The sequence below is a fragment of the Drosophila montana genome, unplaced genomic scaffold (genome assembly GCF_035044405.1).
Source record: "Drosophila montana isolate Dmon_TW-CO22-7 unplaced genomic scaffold, ASM3504440v1 contig_3319_1, whole genome shotgun sequence".
Lineage (NCBI taxonomy): Eukaryota > Metazoa > Arthropoda > Insecta > Diptera > Drosophilidae > Drosophila > Drosophila montana.
The window spans coordinates 228,637-242,367 of NW_026998204.1; the positions used below are offsets into that span (position 1 = coordinate 228,637).

At 43.9% G+C, this 13,731-nt stretch overlaps 4 protein-coding genes across 6 annotated transcripts; 2 read left to right on the top strand and 2 right to left on the bottom strand.

The window, feature by feature from the left end:
• Nucleotides 1-1,327: 1,327 nt before the first annotated feature.
• Nucleotides 1,328-2,132, top strand: LOC135434421 (uncharacterized). The gene is made up of 2 exons (XM_064691008.1): nucleotides 1,328-1,922; nucleotides 1,977-2,132. The coding sequence occupies exons 1-2, from the start codon at nucleotides 1,571-1,573 to the stop codon at nucleotides 2,069-2,071; spliced, it is 447 nt and encodes a 148-aa protein (XP_064547078.1). The 5' UTR covers nucleotides 1,328-1,570; the 3' UTR covers nucleotides 2,072-2,132.
• A 62-nt stretch (nucleotides 2,133-2,194) lies between these two features.
• Fem-1 lies at nucleotides 2,195-7,714 on the bottom strand. Of its 2 annotated transcripts, XM_064691004.1 has the most exons (7): nucleotides 5,807-5,841; nucleotides 5,641-5,740; nucleotides 4,576-4,858; nucleotides 3,774-4,516; nucleotides 3,284-3,699; nucleotides 2,995-3,221; nucleotides 2,195-2,925 (listed from the first exon to the last, which is right to left on the bottom strand). In XM_064691004.1, the coding sequence occupies exons 1-7, from the start codon at nucleotides 5,824-5,826 to the stop codon at nucleotides 2,762-2,764; spliced, it is 1,953 nt and encodes a 650-aa protein (XP_064547074.1). In that variant the 5' UTR covers nucleotides 5,827-5,841; the 3' UTR covers nucleotides 2,195-2,761. The 2 variants fall into 2 exon arrangements, with proteins under 2 accessions (XP_064547074.1, XP_064547073.1); XM_064691003.1 differs by lacking the exons at nucleotides 5,641-5,740; nucleotides 5,807-5,841 and adding an exon at nucleotides 7,297-7,714.
• A 149-nt stretch (nucleotides 7,715-7,863) lies between these two features.
• On the bottom strand, nucleotides 7,864-11,418 carry exu (exuperantia). Of its 2 annotated transcripts, none has more exons than XM_064691005.1 (5): nucleotides 11,258-11,418; nucleotides 10,773-10,941; nucleotides 10,539-10,691; nucleotides 9,297-10,470; nucleotides 7,864-8,986 (listed from the first exon to the last, which is right to left on the bottom strand). In XM_064691005.1, exons 2-4 carry the CDS (start codon nucleotides 10,926-10,928, stop codon nucleotides 9,316-9,318), a joined length of 1,464 nt encoding a protein of 487 aa, XP_064547075.1. In that variant the 5' UTR covers nucleotides 10,929-10,941; nucleotides 11,258-11,418; the 3' UTR covers nucleotides 7,864-8,986; nucleotides 9,297-9,315. The 2 variants fall into 2 exon arrangements, with proteins under 2 accessions (XP_064547075.1, XP_064547076.1); XM_064691006.1 differs by having other exon boundaries at nucleotides 11,272-11,413.
• An 823-nt stretch (nucleotides 11,419-12,241) lies between these two features.
• On the top strand, nucleotides 12,242-13,466 carry galla-1. The gene is made up of 4 exons (XM_064691007.1): nucleotides 12,242-12,772; nucleotides 12,838-12,950; nucleotides 13,005-13,155; nucleotides 13,224-13,466. Exons 1-4 carry the CDS (start codon nucleotides 12,562-12,564, stop codon nucleotides 13,319-13,321), a joined length of 573 nt encoding a protein of 190 aa, XP_064547077.1. The 5' UTR covers nucleotides 12,242-12,561; the 3' UTR covers nucleotides 13,322-13,466.
• Nucleotides 13,467-13,731: the final 265 nt, after the last annotated feature.

The window sequence follows — 13,731 nt, forward strand, 5'->3', positions numbered from 1 at the left end:
CGCACTGTTTATTAGCTGTCGCTCACCAAGAAATCAAAGTTGGCTCAGCGCTGCTCAAACATTGTTATACCCTGTACTCGTTGAAGGTGGCCAAGCATGGGGTATATTGCATGGGTTGCTATGTCTTACTCTATGATATCAGAGACTACTAATTGGAAATATCTGCCTTACTCAGATCAAGTTTATTTCAAATTATAGATCAAATTACCCCAACAAATGTCGATTAACAAATCCGATTACTAAAGCTTAGCTCAGAGAATAGCAAAGTTATAGACATAATCGGCATGCCGATTCTCTCGACAAACTCTTTAAAATATTGAGATTTAAATGAATTTATAGTTGTATGGAATGTCATATGACATCGCCGAAACACAAAAGATTTATAACGCGAAAGAAGGGCTTTCTTCGGCATACCGAAGTTTTAATACCCTTGCAGATCGAACTTTTTCAAAATGTTCATAAGCACAGGGAAAATAGTTAATGCCAGGTATGGTTATGATATCTTGAATAACAAAAAAGTTTTTCATACAAGAACCTCATTTTCGACCGATCGTTCCTATGGCAGCTATATGATATAGTAGTCCGGTGTATATAAGATTTTGTATAAATGTAGAGAGCATGGTAAAACTTTTAAATGCCGAGTTTGGTCAAGACATCTTGAAAAAAAAAAAGTTTTCCATAGAACAACTTAATTATCGATCGTTCCTATGGCAGCTATATGATAAAGTTGTCCGATGTCGATAGGATTTTGCATATATATGAGGAGCATAGTAAAACAAATAAATGTCAAGTTTGGTCAAGATATCTTGATAAACAAAAAAGTTTTTCATACAAGAACCTACTTTTCGACCGATTGTTCCAATGGCAGCTATATGATATAGTGGTCCGATCCAGCCGGCTTCGACATATGTACTGCGAGCAACAGAAAGGGGGACGATAGCTTCTAAACTGAAAGACTAGTTCGCATAGAAACAGACAGACAGACGGACATGGCTATATCGACTCGACTGTTGATACTGATCATAAATATATATACTTTATGGGGTCGGAGAAGTCTCCTTCTAATTATAATACCCTCTGCAATATATATATAATACCCTATGTATAAAAATGCATTTTTGATTATTTGGGACTGAGGGAACAACTCACAGCTGCTTACAGGGTATGCACTAGTCGGTCAGTCGCAACATAATCAGGCTTACCTTCTTGTTTTTGCTGCAGTCTATTTGTGTTGTGGTCATCGCTGATATGGCGACGCGCTGGCCCTCATTTGCCTAACGGCCAAGCGTCCTCGCGCTGGTTGCGCGCGCTGTCAGTTTGGCGACAACAATGAGCACGGCCAGAACGACGACCACGACAACCACGCTGCTGACCACGGGCAGGACGACACGCTAGCTTTTATCGATTTTCAGAGGACACACTCATTGGAGTGCCTTGTGCGTGTTTGCAAATCAAAAATTGGCAGACACACGCACAGTCGGAAGGAAGTTGGGTCCGGTGGCGCATTGATTCGCAGCTGGGAGAGCTGGGCGTCTGCGCCTCCTGCGCGGCCCCTTAAGACGGCCTACACATGAGCATGCTGGGCTTTGTCTACTTGGTGCTCATACTGGGCTGGATATTGATCGTGTTGTTTCTCAAGTGCAAAAAGTCGCTGTCGGCGCCATTTCGCTTTGGCGAGAACTACACGGATGCCATCGCGGAGACGAACGTCGAGCGTCGTCCCTCGGTGCATGTGATCCAGCTGCAGAGCGAGGATATCGAACAGGAGGATCACTATATGAACAATTTTCATAGGCAGTCGGACAATTTGCAGCGCTACTCGCATCGATCTACGCTCGAGGAGCGCGCCATTGAGCGCACATATCCGACAGATGCGGTCATTAATCCCGCCTACCTGCACGACGAGGATTATGTGATTAATGGTATGTGAATGAGTTCTAATTAAATGTAATTAAATATCAATTTACCTATTGCAGCGCCGCCGCCATCCTATGAGGAGGTAATGCGACAGCCGCAGGTCTATCCGCAGGTGCGCCACAATAATCATAAGATTAGCGATCTAAGCATTTGAGCTTGAGCTAAAGCTAGGCTACTTAAGATATCTCTGTACATATGTAGTTTTGTCAACTGTGATTTTTCTGATTTAAATATATATATATATATATATATAAATTCAGTTACTACAAATTACATATTAATGCGTATTTCGTATATTTATTTGTTGAGGGGCCATAGCAACAAAATCAATTCAATTGATTCTACAATTGTCGCCATCGCATTAGCAATAACATTAATTATACACATATAGAAAATGTACAAAATGATTTTACATATGATTACAAACAAACAATCAGTCAAAGTGTGTGTGTGTGTGTGTATGTGTGTGTTAAGTTGTAAATAAATAATAAGATGAAAGTGTGTCGTACAAAATAAACCGAGGGAAAACATAAAAACAAACTAAACTAAATAAGCATAAACATATACATATACATGTATGTATACATGTGTGGTTGTGTGTGTAAGTGTGTGTGTGTTAAAATACATATATATAGATATAGATATTGTTGGCATTTGGCTAAATTAAGTCACTAAATTCGATACACATTTACATAATATGCATAAAGAATTGTGTCTTGGCTCAAAATATACACAGAGTTCTAATGACTTGAGTTGAGTTTCTGTTTCTGTTTTTGTTTTTGGCCCAATTCCTTTTTGTTGGCCCGCTTCTGTTTCTGTTTTGGCTATATGTGTTTTGCGTTTCTTATGCGAGCACCTTGTGCACGCTGTGCATTTGTATGAACGCCTCCAGCTGGGTGGGTATCAGGCCTCTAAAGTTCAGCCTGTTGGTGGCGATGGAGCGTGCCGCCAGGCACTTGAGGCTCGTGTGCGCATTCTGATGTCCATGCAGCAGATTGGCCAAGTTAGCTGCAACAAAACACAAGCACCTATTATTGTATATACTATATAAAAATATTTTATTAAATGAGAGTGTACCCTGCTTGCAGGCCGCAGCTGCCGTTTGACCCGCCGCATTCACTGCGTCCAAGTGCGCGCCCGCCTCCACAAATAGCTGCAAAATGCGCGCCATTTCGCCTTGGCGATCCTGTGAGTTGTTTATCTTGGTCACCAGTATGTGAAGTGGCGTGTTCCTTGCGGCATCCACGGCCACAACCGAGGCGCCACAGTGCACCAAGACCAGGGCGGTTGCATAGCAGGGAAATCTAACGAAATATAAAAACCAGATTTAGACATGATCTCAATGCTATCCAAAACTTGTACCCACTTGCACATTTCGTTGGTATAGAACTCATCGACGGGCGTGACACCGTTCACGGCGAGATGCAGCAGCGTTTGGCCATCCTGGTGGCGCGTATCGTGCTGTATGAATTTGCGCACGACTAGAAATAGCTGCTGTATATGCTGCTCATTGATGTCCTGATCCTTCTTGCGGCGGGCCAGCTGTGTGACTATTTTAATTAAATACAACGCTGTGATGCAATTCTGATTGTTCTGATCCTGCAGCAGACTGACGCACGTGTTGGGCTTATCATTCCGCATTTTAAGCTTGTTGTTCTCAATCTCCTGCTGGCACTTGGTCAGCACGGGCAGGACATTGTCCAATGTCAGGCGATGATTCTCGACACGCAGTATTTGCGCAAAGAGCTGCGCAAAACGCAGCAAATCACGATCCACGCTAACCTGCAAAGGGATTCAATTGATTTAGACTTGGAGTTATTCAAAAGGACACGGCTCTAGCCTCTAGGTCTACTCACATTGTTGCGCATACGCAGATCGATGGCATAGTTCCACAGCACCTGGCACTGCTCGAAGCGGCCCTGATCGGCCATTACGGCGCCGCGATAGACAATGGCTTGAGGCAGCTCGGGATTGTTTTTGCCCAAGATGCGCTCGCGTATGGCCAGCGATTCCATGTGTATGGAGTGATGATTCAGCTTGATGGCATTCAGTTCGGGCAGATTTTCAGTCTCGAACCAGCTGTCGTAGGCGGGCACCGGCTGTTGCACCTTCTTGCGGACCACATGCCGCGGATCGCTGTAGCGCAGCTGCATGGCGCGCATCAGGTAGCTGTAGGCGCGATTCACATCGTATTTGGTCTTGTCGTTGGCATACGTGGCGCCCAGCAGCTCCAGCGCTTCGATTTGCTCCTCCTTGCTCATCAGATCCGGACGCTGAATGAAAGCCTCGACGACATCCTCGTGCAGCCGTTCGGCTGCCTGCAGCGCTGGCGTAATGCCCGCCTCGTTCTTTTGCAGTGTTGCGCCATGATCGAGCAGCGCTACGACCACATCCAGATGACCGCTCTCCGCGGCATAGTGCAGCGCCGTTGCTCCGCACAGAGCCTGATCGTTTGGCCGGGAGCCGTTCTGCAGCAGCGTATTCACGACCAGATGATGTCCCTTGTAGGCGGCAATCATGAGCGTGTTGTTGTTAAACAAATTGGTCGCATTCACATCCGCGCCATGCTCAAGCAGAAACTCCACAATGTCCAGACGGCCTGCAAGAGCGGTAGATATTACAAATGGATGCACATTTCCGCTGGCAACAGACACTTACCCTCATAGCAGGCGGCGCGCAGCGGCGACGACTGCGCCTTGGTATTGTGATTAATGGAGGCGCCTGCCTGCACCAGCATCTTGACGATCTGCAGATGACCCATGCCCGCGGCCACCCACAGAGCTGTTGCTCCATATACCACCAATCCGTCAAATATGACATTGCACTCCCGCTCCAAGTCCACGTCGTAGTGCGAGAGCAGCGTCTTCACGAACGTCACGTTGCCCGACATGGCGGCCATGGTGAGAGGCGTCAGCGATTGGCCATCGGGCTGATCAAAGTTCTGCGGAGAGTATAATATAGTGTATAAATGAATGAGAGAAGCTTTTTAAAGGCATGTACAGTGGTCGCTCGAGAAATAGGAAATATGGTAGAAATGTGCCAGACTTGAGTCTAGCTATATAAGAGCTCGGGCTGGAGTGGATCTGGTTCGGAATATAGACAACGAACTGATTCTCGACTGATGCTGCAGGGCATCTGCTAGTTGGGCACTCCCGGACTAGATTACTCTTTCTAGTTGTTAAATTGGTTGCTCGCCAATTCGTTATGTCTCGTATTCTAAGCTTCACTGCCTTGTTTGTCCGCACCAATTGTCCACCATAGTCTTAGTTCACTGTACATGTATGCTTTGCTTCGTTTTATGATGAGATGCGTGCGCATCTTTTTCACAATTTCACAGTCAAGGCTGAACGTACGAAAATAGTGCGTTTCTGTCGCTAAATCGCTGAGGAAAACGTGCAAAGAAAATTGTCAGACGAGGTGCAACGAGAGTTTTCCTTTGTTTTTCTGCATCTGACTTTTTGGCACGGCAAATGTAAATATTACAAAAACGCGCTCGCTCTTTGTCTTGGACATGTGTATATATGTATGCACCTGGCTGCCATATGGATGCATAGACAAGATCCAGGCATCGCATGACCAACATTTTTCAGGGCCTGACGACCTGACATAAGAAGCGAGGCGGCAATTGCGTTTTGGCTTTGCAGCTTTGGTCTTTCGTTGGCTGCTCTACGAAAATAGCAACTGGGTCAAGAAACTGCACGCCGGACCATTGTCGAGACTCACCGCCGGGTAGGTTATATAGCTGGTCAGCGGCAATTGGTCGCCAGCGCCGCGCCAGAAGCTCGCTCCCGGCCAAGCGGACTCGTACCAGCGCTTGCGTGTGCTATGCCAAAAGTTGAGAGTTAGTTGAAGAGTTTTAGTTAATCCTGCGACAGACTTGTTAATTTACCGATATAACTCCGCGTGCATAGCTTGCGTTTTTTTGTTGGTTTTCAACTGTGGAGCTGTGGCTTAAGGACGCAGCTGCTGGCTCTGCTCCTGACGGCAGTCACGATAAAATTCGATAAAACTTCGTGACGCCGACGGACGAACAGAATTCCTGCGCCCAACCCCATGCTTGCATATCTTCTGGGGGTTGTTCACCAAAAAGGACACACACACTCGCCAGAGGGTAGAACGTGCGTCGGCGCAGAGCAAACCACAGCACAGCTGATGCACGGTGAGAGCGCACAAAGAAGGGGAGGGAGAGAGAGAGAGCGAGAGGGAACAGCTTTCTCTCTTTTAGAGTATGTCGGTTTGTTTACAGTTCTCGCCAGCAGCTGTTTGCCCGCATTCCATTGAAAACTTCGAAATTCCATTTAAACTCAAGTTGGAGTCAGTTAGAGAGACTCCGAAGTACGTGAGAGTTATTAAATTCCAGCGGGCATTATAATAAAGACATCTTCGATTTCATAAAAGAGAATTTTTACGCCAACGCACTTCCATATAATATACGAGCAATTCGAAGTTGTGAGAGACTAATCTAGAGAGGAGGATGCATCTGGGCCAGGAGCCAGTCTCCCCCAGCTCAGATCAGTACTTCTTTAGCAGCAGTAGGGCTCACCTTCATAAGGGAGGTCGAGCAGGGGGGGGGGGGGGGGAAGGTACAAGAGACCGTCTTCCCCTTGTTTACATATTTATATAAAAGATCTATCCTTCAGAGTATTTAATTTTCGTTTGTCCAAAGCTAACCAGTTTTTTCCTGGTTTCCGTAGTACGCCACGCTTTTGAAGGCTTTTCATAAACGGGCAGATGATTAAACAACGCACATTTCAGGAACTGGCACTGGGCCAAGTTCGTGTCGGCCAGATCCAGAATGAGAACGCGCACGAGCACGAGCAGCTAGCCACATATGAATAATTAGTTAAAGATGGTGCCGAGTGAGTCCACAATCTCTAATAGAAGATGACAAGGCACTTATATGCATGTGTATGTGTGTGTACATGCATATATAGTTCATATGCGTATCAAAATTTGTGAACATTAATTGCAAATTTGACAATTACTGCGCTGCAAGCAATCGAATTATAAACACTCACTAAATATGTACACATTGGCTATATTTTAATGGGCCTCAAATAGAGAAGAGCGAGAGAGAAGTAGATGGGCAAGGGGGAGGGGGTGTTGCTCTCTTTGGTTCGCCCAGATGTGGCGATAAACAAAGAAAGCGCCCAAAAGAACGGGCCAGAGATCGCCGAGCAGACGCAGCAACAAATACGTTTGTACATATAAAAATCATACGTATGTATGTATAGTAGGTATATATGTACATATGTATATAGGTGGAAATTTTCATTAATGACGCAGTAGCAAATAGCGCTCATTACGCAAATTAACAGTTATAATTTACTAAAGGGATGCGGCAAGGGGAGAGGGGGGGGGATGCTGCTGCACACTCACCGTATTAACCAAATGCGTTTGAATTTGGACCGAGCTGATCGTATTAAGTGCTTCAACAAATCGCATCATCTGGCTGCTGCGCGCTGCCAAATAGATGGTATTCAATTGGGAGAATTTGATGCGCGGCTCATTGGGAAACTTTTCGCGCAGCTCCTCGGCAATCTCGACGAGCATGCCGTGTGCCATATTGAAGTAGCCAAAATCCAAGGAATCGTCGTAGATCGATGTGTGCGCGTCATCCTGCTCACCGCCGTCGATCTCCATGTTGCTTAGCAGCGACGCTAACTGACGTAGCGTGCAATAACTTAGTAATCCGCTTATATTGCCGAATTTTCTGATCGCATGCAACAGGAAAAAAACACTTTTTGTATTTTCACACACACGAGCACTTGTTCGCAATGAAAATGTTACTGTGAATGCTGCCCACTCATTCAGTTCATTTGAGTCGTTCGATATTTCCAGCTGCTATCGATATATCGTATGTAATGTTAATTAACAGCCGACTGTTGACCCACTGTTATTTATAGTAATAATGTAAAGGAATTTGAAATAAAAATACGTTACGCATTGGTGGTGCTTAATAATTTCATTATTTAGATTGAAAATGAAAGTCAAACTTATGTGCAAACATGAAACAATTGTGTGAAATACAGCTTGAAATAATACATATATATATATATTATGTTTTTGAGTGTGTAATCAGCTATAGTTTCTCCTCTCTCTAAGCATTCATATGCGAAATTAGTTTTGAGCATTTATGTTTGTGTGAATTATAGATTGAAATTATTGTGGTCGTGTATTTTAGCTAGCTATCTTCTCTCCTGCAAAATATGTTGAGCATTTGTGTTTTTTGTATATGTTAAAGCTTCAATACGAGATTTCTAACATTGGGTAACCTATAATATTATATATATATTGTATATATTGATCTTTTGTGTTTCTTCCCTAGGTTTACCCAATGTTGTTCTAATCGAGGCGTTTCTGGGTACATATTTTTCCAATCGTGTTCGCGTAATTCATATATATTTTGGAAAACTATGCCTGAACGCAACGATATTTGATAGCATGATTCAATTATACAGTGTGATATATATATATATGGTTGATCTCTCTCCTTTCCACCATATATTGAGTCCAGATCTTTTTGAAGATTCGGTGCATCCAAATTGCGCAGTTACCGTCGTGTTTGGATTGTGTGTGTGTGTTCAGCAGTAGCCCAAGCACGATTTTCCAGAGTTTGGGTTTACTTGCACCGTAAATATCATAATTATTTCCTGTGTGTTAATCGTTAATCGTTGTGATTTGCCCAATTTGCTTGCAGCCAATCGCAAAATATATTTGTGAGCGATTCGTTTCGGGAACGATAGCTTTTCCTCCGTGTTGTACATTTACCAAGGTGACTTGCATAACGTTTCTCATATATATATATTCATATTCATAATCATATCCATTCACTAACATGTCCTTTCACATATACTCTAGATAGTCACGTGTACATGTTGCAAAAAAAAACCAACTTGAAATTTACGCTTACACTTGAATTTGGACTAATTTGTTTCTAATCTGTGCCGTTCTTCAAAAAGGAAAACAGTTCGCATGTTGTATTTTTTTTCTTCATTCTTTCTTTTTTGATTCCTTTGTGACAATTTTGTGTGGATTTTATCATCTATTTTAGATTTTCTGAATGTGGCTGCAAATGCAAAGGAAGTTTAATTATAAAGCTCTCTTTCGATTCGTTTATATAAAATTCAATAAAGTGAATACAATAAAATTAATTAACATTAACAGAGCCAGAGCGCCGCACTCTCTGCTTACATTTTCAGACAAATTCAGTGGGTTTTTCAGGCGGGCGCCCTGGCTGCAGGAAGCGCTAGTCAAAGCTACATGTATAAATATATATATATATATATAAAGTCTACATACATTTTGGCTACATTAGCTAGGAGATAGCGTTAGGATTAAAAAGCGAATAACAAATGGCAAAATAAAATAAAATTTACTTGGATGCGCCGCGCCCCCTTAGTTGGTGGCCGCAATGGGCACGTAGTTGGGCAAGGAGATGCTGGCCGGAGCCGTATTGTTCAGTGCCGACTCGGTGGTCTTCACCTCCTTTGGGTTAAGGCTTGGACGCGAATTGCGTTTGCGCTGTGGACGGCCGCCGTTCTTAATGGGCGACGGTGTTTTGGTTGTAGAATCTGGCACAGAAGACACACTTTGCGACTTGTCCCCGCCGGCGCCGAATTCATCGCTAGCGGAACGCGAACCGCTGCCGATGCCCGGCTTGTGGTTGGGCGTGTTGCGTTTATTGCGACGACGTATGGTGCTGGGCTTGATGATCGGCTTGATGGTCACCTTGGCTGGATCGAAGAAACTGTCGAGCAGCTCGACCAGCTCGTTTTTATCCTCGGCCTTCAGGCTGGCAATGCCCTGTAGGGCCGCATCCAGTCCCTCGACACGCTTCTCGGTCCAAATATCATTCAATGTGGTCAAATCGAAGCCATTCTCGGCCAGCACAATGCGAAATTTGACGGCACGCACGCGATGGTAGAGCGTGGTCTTGAAATAGTTCAAGAAAACGGGACGGAACGAATTCTGACGTTCCAGGTGTACATTCTGTGTGTCCAGCTCTTTGACATCACCGCTAATGGCCTCGGTGAAGGGCTTGAGGGCATCAAACAGATTGCTCAAGGCCTCCGAGGACTCTGGCTCGGTGCTGTCCAAGTTGCTCAGCTGCAGAGCCACATTAAAGGTCAGCTTGGCGCGGACGCTGGCACTGCCATCGAACTCATCTCGCTCCTTTTGGAGTCCATTCTTTACATGCTTATCAGCGCTGCTACTGTTACTATCTGCTTCATTATCATTACCGACTTTGCCGGCGTTGTCCTCCTTGGCCTTGCTCAAGATCTTCGATAGATTGCGCAGGCTGTAGTGCTTGGTATCGCCAATTGAGGACTTGGCCAGATTGAAGCTATTTACAAAAGACTTCACTGTCTTAGTGAATCTATCGAGCATGCCATACTTGACGAGAGATTGCAAAATCATATAGGGTATAAATTTGCGCTCCTCATGGTAAAGTAGGACAATGCCATCCGAATTCGGATTCTTCGATTTTAACTGATCCAGCCAGTCAAGGAAGTCTTTTAGCGCAGCGACCTCTGATTTAGATTTGATGATCTGCAAGTTTATTCAAGAATATCGCATAATGGAAATACCCTGGAAGTGGCTGGAAGCGTTTAACTAACCTTGTAGGTCTGCATCGACTTCAGCATACGAAAAAATCCAATCGAAATAACGCGAACCTGATGACGCTGACGGGCAGCCGGATTTAGATTCATATACGGCATAATGTATTGCTCGAAATGATCGGTCGGGGTGTAAGCGGCCAGTTGGACAATCTGCAAGGGGGCGGCGCCATTGGAAAGTGTGAGGTTAGATTCGCACTGTCATGGTTCATTAACCCCGTGTGGGTGACCTACCTCGTCGATGAGACGGCGTCCAGTTGTATCGATGTCAACGGCTACCAAAATGTAGTCGCCGTTTGGTAGCTCGTCTTTTATGGCCACACCCGACGCGGCCGTGGACTGATCCGCGGCCGAAATGTCAATGACGGAATCAATGCTAATGGCAACCATTTCGGTATATGATCTGCGCGCAAGAAAAATTCAAATAAATTAAAGAAACTACTCAAAAATAAATTAAAAAATGTTAATTTTATTAGAATAAATCTAATATATTTCTTTGCTAACGCAGAGGTCGCGACGCGCACAGAATGAAGACCTCTAACGAATTGCGGACTGGATGTCCAAAAAGATTCACGAATAAACCACAAAAGAGAGGGAAACACTTTGACAACGGCATATTTCCAGGACAGTTTTTCGTCTGCGCCATTTTTTTTTTTTCTTAATTTCTTTTGCACCCGCGCACACTGATACACAATCGTAGAAATTATTTATCGCCTTACCTTCTTCCACTTACGTTCGGGCTTAATTCGATGGGCTTTTTCGCTTTTTACGAACTTTTTCCTTTATTTTTCAAAAGGGTAAAAAAGCGAGATTTGCTTCCGTTCGACGAGCTTTCACAAATAAGAAACAATTCGTAAGACTAACAAAAACGAAATGAATAGATCTGGAAGTGGAGTCAGGCATGTGCCGAATTTTGATAATCAAAGCCTACTGCAAATTACTTTGTTAGCTAAGTACAATGGGCGCTGCAGCCGAAATAGTGCAACATATTGATGTCTGCCCACAGTGCAGCATTATTGGGCACATTATAAACAATATACATATGTGTATGTATATGTAATTATTATCAGCCTGCTGTATTTGCAAGTGCTACTTACACTGTTCAGGAATAATACTTTAAATAACTGTTTAATCCACTATTTATGATTGTTAATTTGCTACTTGTTGAAACGCGAAACAAGCCGGCGCAGCTATTACATATGCAACTTCTTTAAGCCCAAATCGCATGAACGGCGACGGAGAGCACAAACACTGATAAGATGCAGTGTTGCCAAATATACCACAGTTGTGTATATGGGTTGCAAACGAACAACAAATAAAACTAAAAACGATTATGTTTGCCGTTTGTAATGCTTCACACATTTTTAGTGTTAATTGCGAATAAGCAGTTACAAATGCGAGCGTGATAGCCGTTGCGCAGAGCGCTTTGACGTCACAGCTTAACAGCTGCCAGGGCTGCATACAAAAACTTGCGCGCTTAGCCAATAAAAACGCCAAAATCTGATATGGAAAAATGTATGTATGCTTTTAGCATTTGCTAATTTAAAAAATAACGAACAGCGCGCGTACAAACTGATGAGAGTGTCTCTCTGACGTCACATATTTGCAAATGCTAGGAGCATAACAGACCTGCGCATTGGCTTACCTTGTAGCTTGAGTACTGCTAATGCAGCCCTGCTGATACCAAAACAAAAATCAGCTGTTTATAAAAAATCAGTTCGTTGTGCTGCGTTGTAATATTAATTGATATGCAAAAACATTTTAACGGCACGTACAATTAAAGTACAATACAAACAAATTGCAATAGTAATATTATGTTGCACGGCGCAAGCATACAAACCAGGCAGCACATCAACAACAACAATAACAGCGCACAGACACGAGGAATTCAGTTCGACAAAAGATAAAAACAGTGAAGCGATAAGAGCGCCCCAATCAAACGTGCCAAACAACAGACACACCCACACATACACAGACACACACACGCATAACATTAATTAGAGCAAACGGCAAAAGGCTAAATATGTTGTCTTACATTAAGCGCAAACTCTCTGAATCGGACAGCGTCGCTGGTGGCAGCAACAATAGCAACACAACAACAGCCGCCGCCGCAGAGCTAGTGCGGAAAACAAGTCAAATGTCATTGGACAATGGTACGATTGCCTATGGTGAGGATGCGCTGCTGCACGAGCTGGGCTATCGCAATGCCACAGATCTGCAGGAGACCATCTACGGTAAGTGTGCAATATTGCGATAAATGACAATACTTATGTAATTATCATATGCTCTATGCTTACAGATCTGCTGCGCACTATACGCGATCCGGAAAAGCCGTGTACATTGGAAGACTTGAATGTCATCTATGAGGATGGCATATTCGTAATGCCGCCAACCCGCTCCAATGTCTCGGTGGTAAGTAAGATGTACTCCTTAAAGATATACAACTATACAGTTCGTTCAACTTAGGTGCGCATTGAATTCAATCCCACCGTGCCGCACTGCTCGCTGGCCACGCTGATTGGCCTATGCATACGCGTCAAGGTGGAACGTGGACTGCCCCACAACATAAAGCTGGACATTTATATCAAGAAGGGCGCCCATCAAACTGAGGAAGAAAGTGAGCTTTGCTTTGGCGCATCAACTAAAGCTTGCATTTAAAAAATTAAAAATTAATTCCACTTGCAGTTAACAAGCAAATTAATGACAAGGAACGCATTGCAGCTGCCATGGAAAACCCAAATCTTTGTGAGCTGGTCGAGAATTGCATCAAGGATGAGGAATAGAAAGCTTACACAGCTGCCTGCCTGGGCCTCTAGTGTAGTGTATATAAGAGTTTAAGTCAGTTTAGTTTTAAGTGTACCAAGTGCTTGTCGCCTCTATGCTCTATGATGTGTCCAACATTAAACTTTTAAGATTTGTTAAATGGGATTGAGAATTGTATGCTAAATCTGTGCCCAATTGTTAGAGCAGAGCCAGGCCTGTTCCAAGCAGCTCGAGATTTGTAATTCTTCTACTCTTTTAACTGTCTACTTGCCTTCGATGTCTCATCCATCTCGAATTTGGACTACTTTAGATCTGGTTAGAGCGTAGTTGATAGTCCCGCATTATTGATGGTTTTTTTGTTATTGGTGGACTGATAATGCGGCACATGTAGACCCATTTTCCTAAAGCTCCGCTATCTGCGCTACCTATT

Excerpts from the sequence above, each read along its gene's own strand:
- galla-1 (XM_064691007.1), top strand. The coding sequence starts at position 12,562 with ATGTTGTCTTACATTAAGCGCAAACTCTCTGAATCGGACAGCGTCGCT. Across the intron at positions 12,773-12,837 it reads TCTGCAGGAGACCATCTACG|ATCTGCTGCGCACTATACGC; the intron begins GTAAGTGTGCAA and ends CTATGCTTACAG. Across the intron at positions 12,951-13,004 it reads CCCGCTCCAATGTCTCGGTG|GTGCGCATTGAATTCAATCC; the intron begins GTAAGTAAGATG and ends CGTTCAACTTAG.
- LOC135434421 (XM_064691008.1), top strand. The coding sequence starts at position 1,571 with ATGAGCATGCTGGGCTTTGTCTACTTGGTGCTCATACTGGGCTGGATA. Across the intron at positions 1,923-1,976 it reads CGAGGATTATGTGATTAATG|CGCCGCCGCCATCCTATGAG; the intron begins GTATGTGAATGA and ends TACCTATTGCAG.
- exu (XM_064691005.1), bottom strand. The coding sequence starts at position 10,928 with ATGGTTGCCATTAGCATTGATTCCGTCATTGACATTTCGGCCGCGGAT. Across the intron at positions 10,692-10,772 it reads GACGCCGTCTCATCGACGAG|ATTGTCCAACTGGCCGCTTA; the intron begins GTAGGTCACCCA and ends GCCCCCTTGCAG. Across the intron at positions 10,471-10,538 it reads AGTCGATGCAGACCTACAAG|ATCATCAAATCTAAATCAGA; the intron begins GTTAGTTAAACG and ends ATAAACTTGCAG.
- Fem-1 (XM_064691003.1), bottom strand. The coding sequence starts at position 7,560 with ATGGAGATCGACGGCGGTGAGCAGGATGACGCGCACACATCGATCTAC. Across the intron at positions 4,517-4,575 it reads GCGCGCCGCCTGCTATGAGG|GCCGTCTGGACATTGTGGAG; the intron begins GTAAGTGTCTGT and ends CCGCTCTTGCAG. Across the intron at positions 2,926-2,994 it reads AGCTGCGGCCTGCAAGCAGG|CTAACTTGGCCAATCTGCTG; the intron begins GTACACTCTCAT and ends GTTTTGTTGCAG.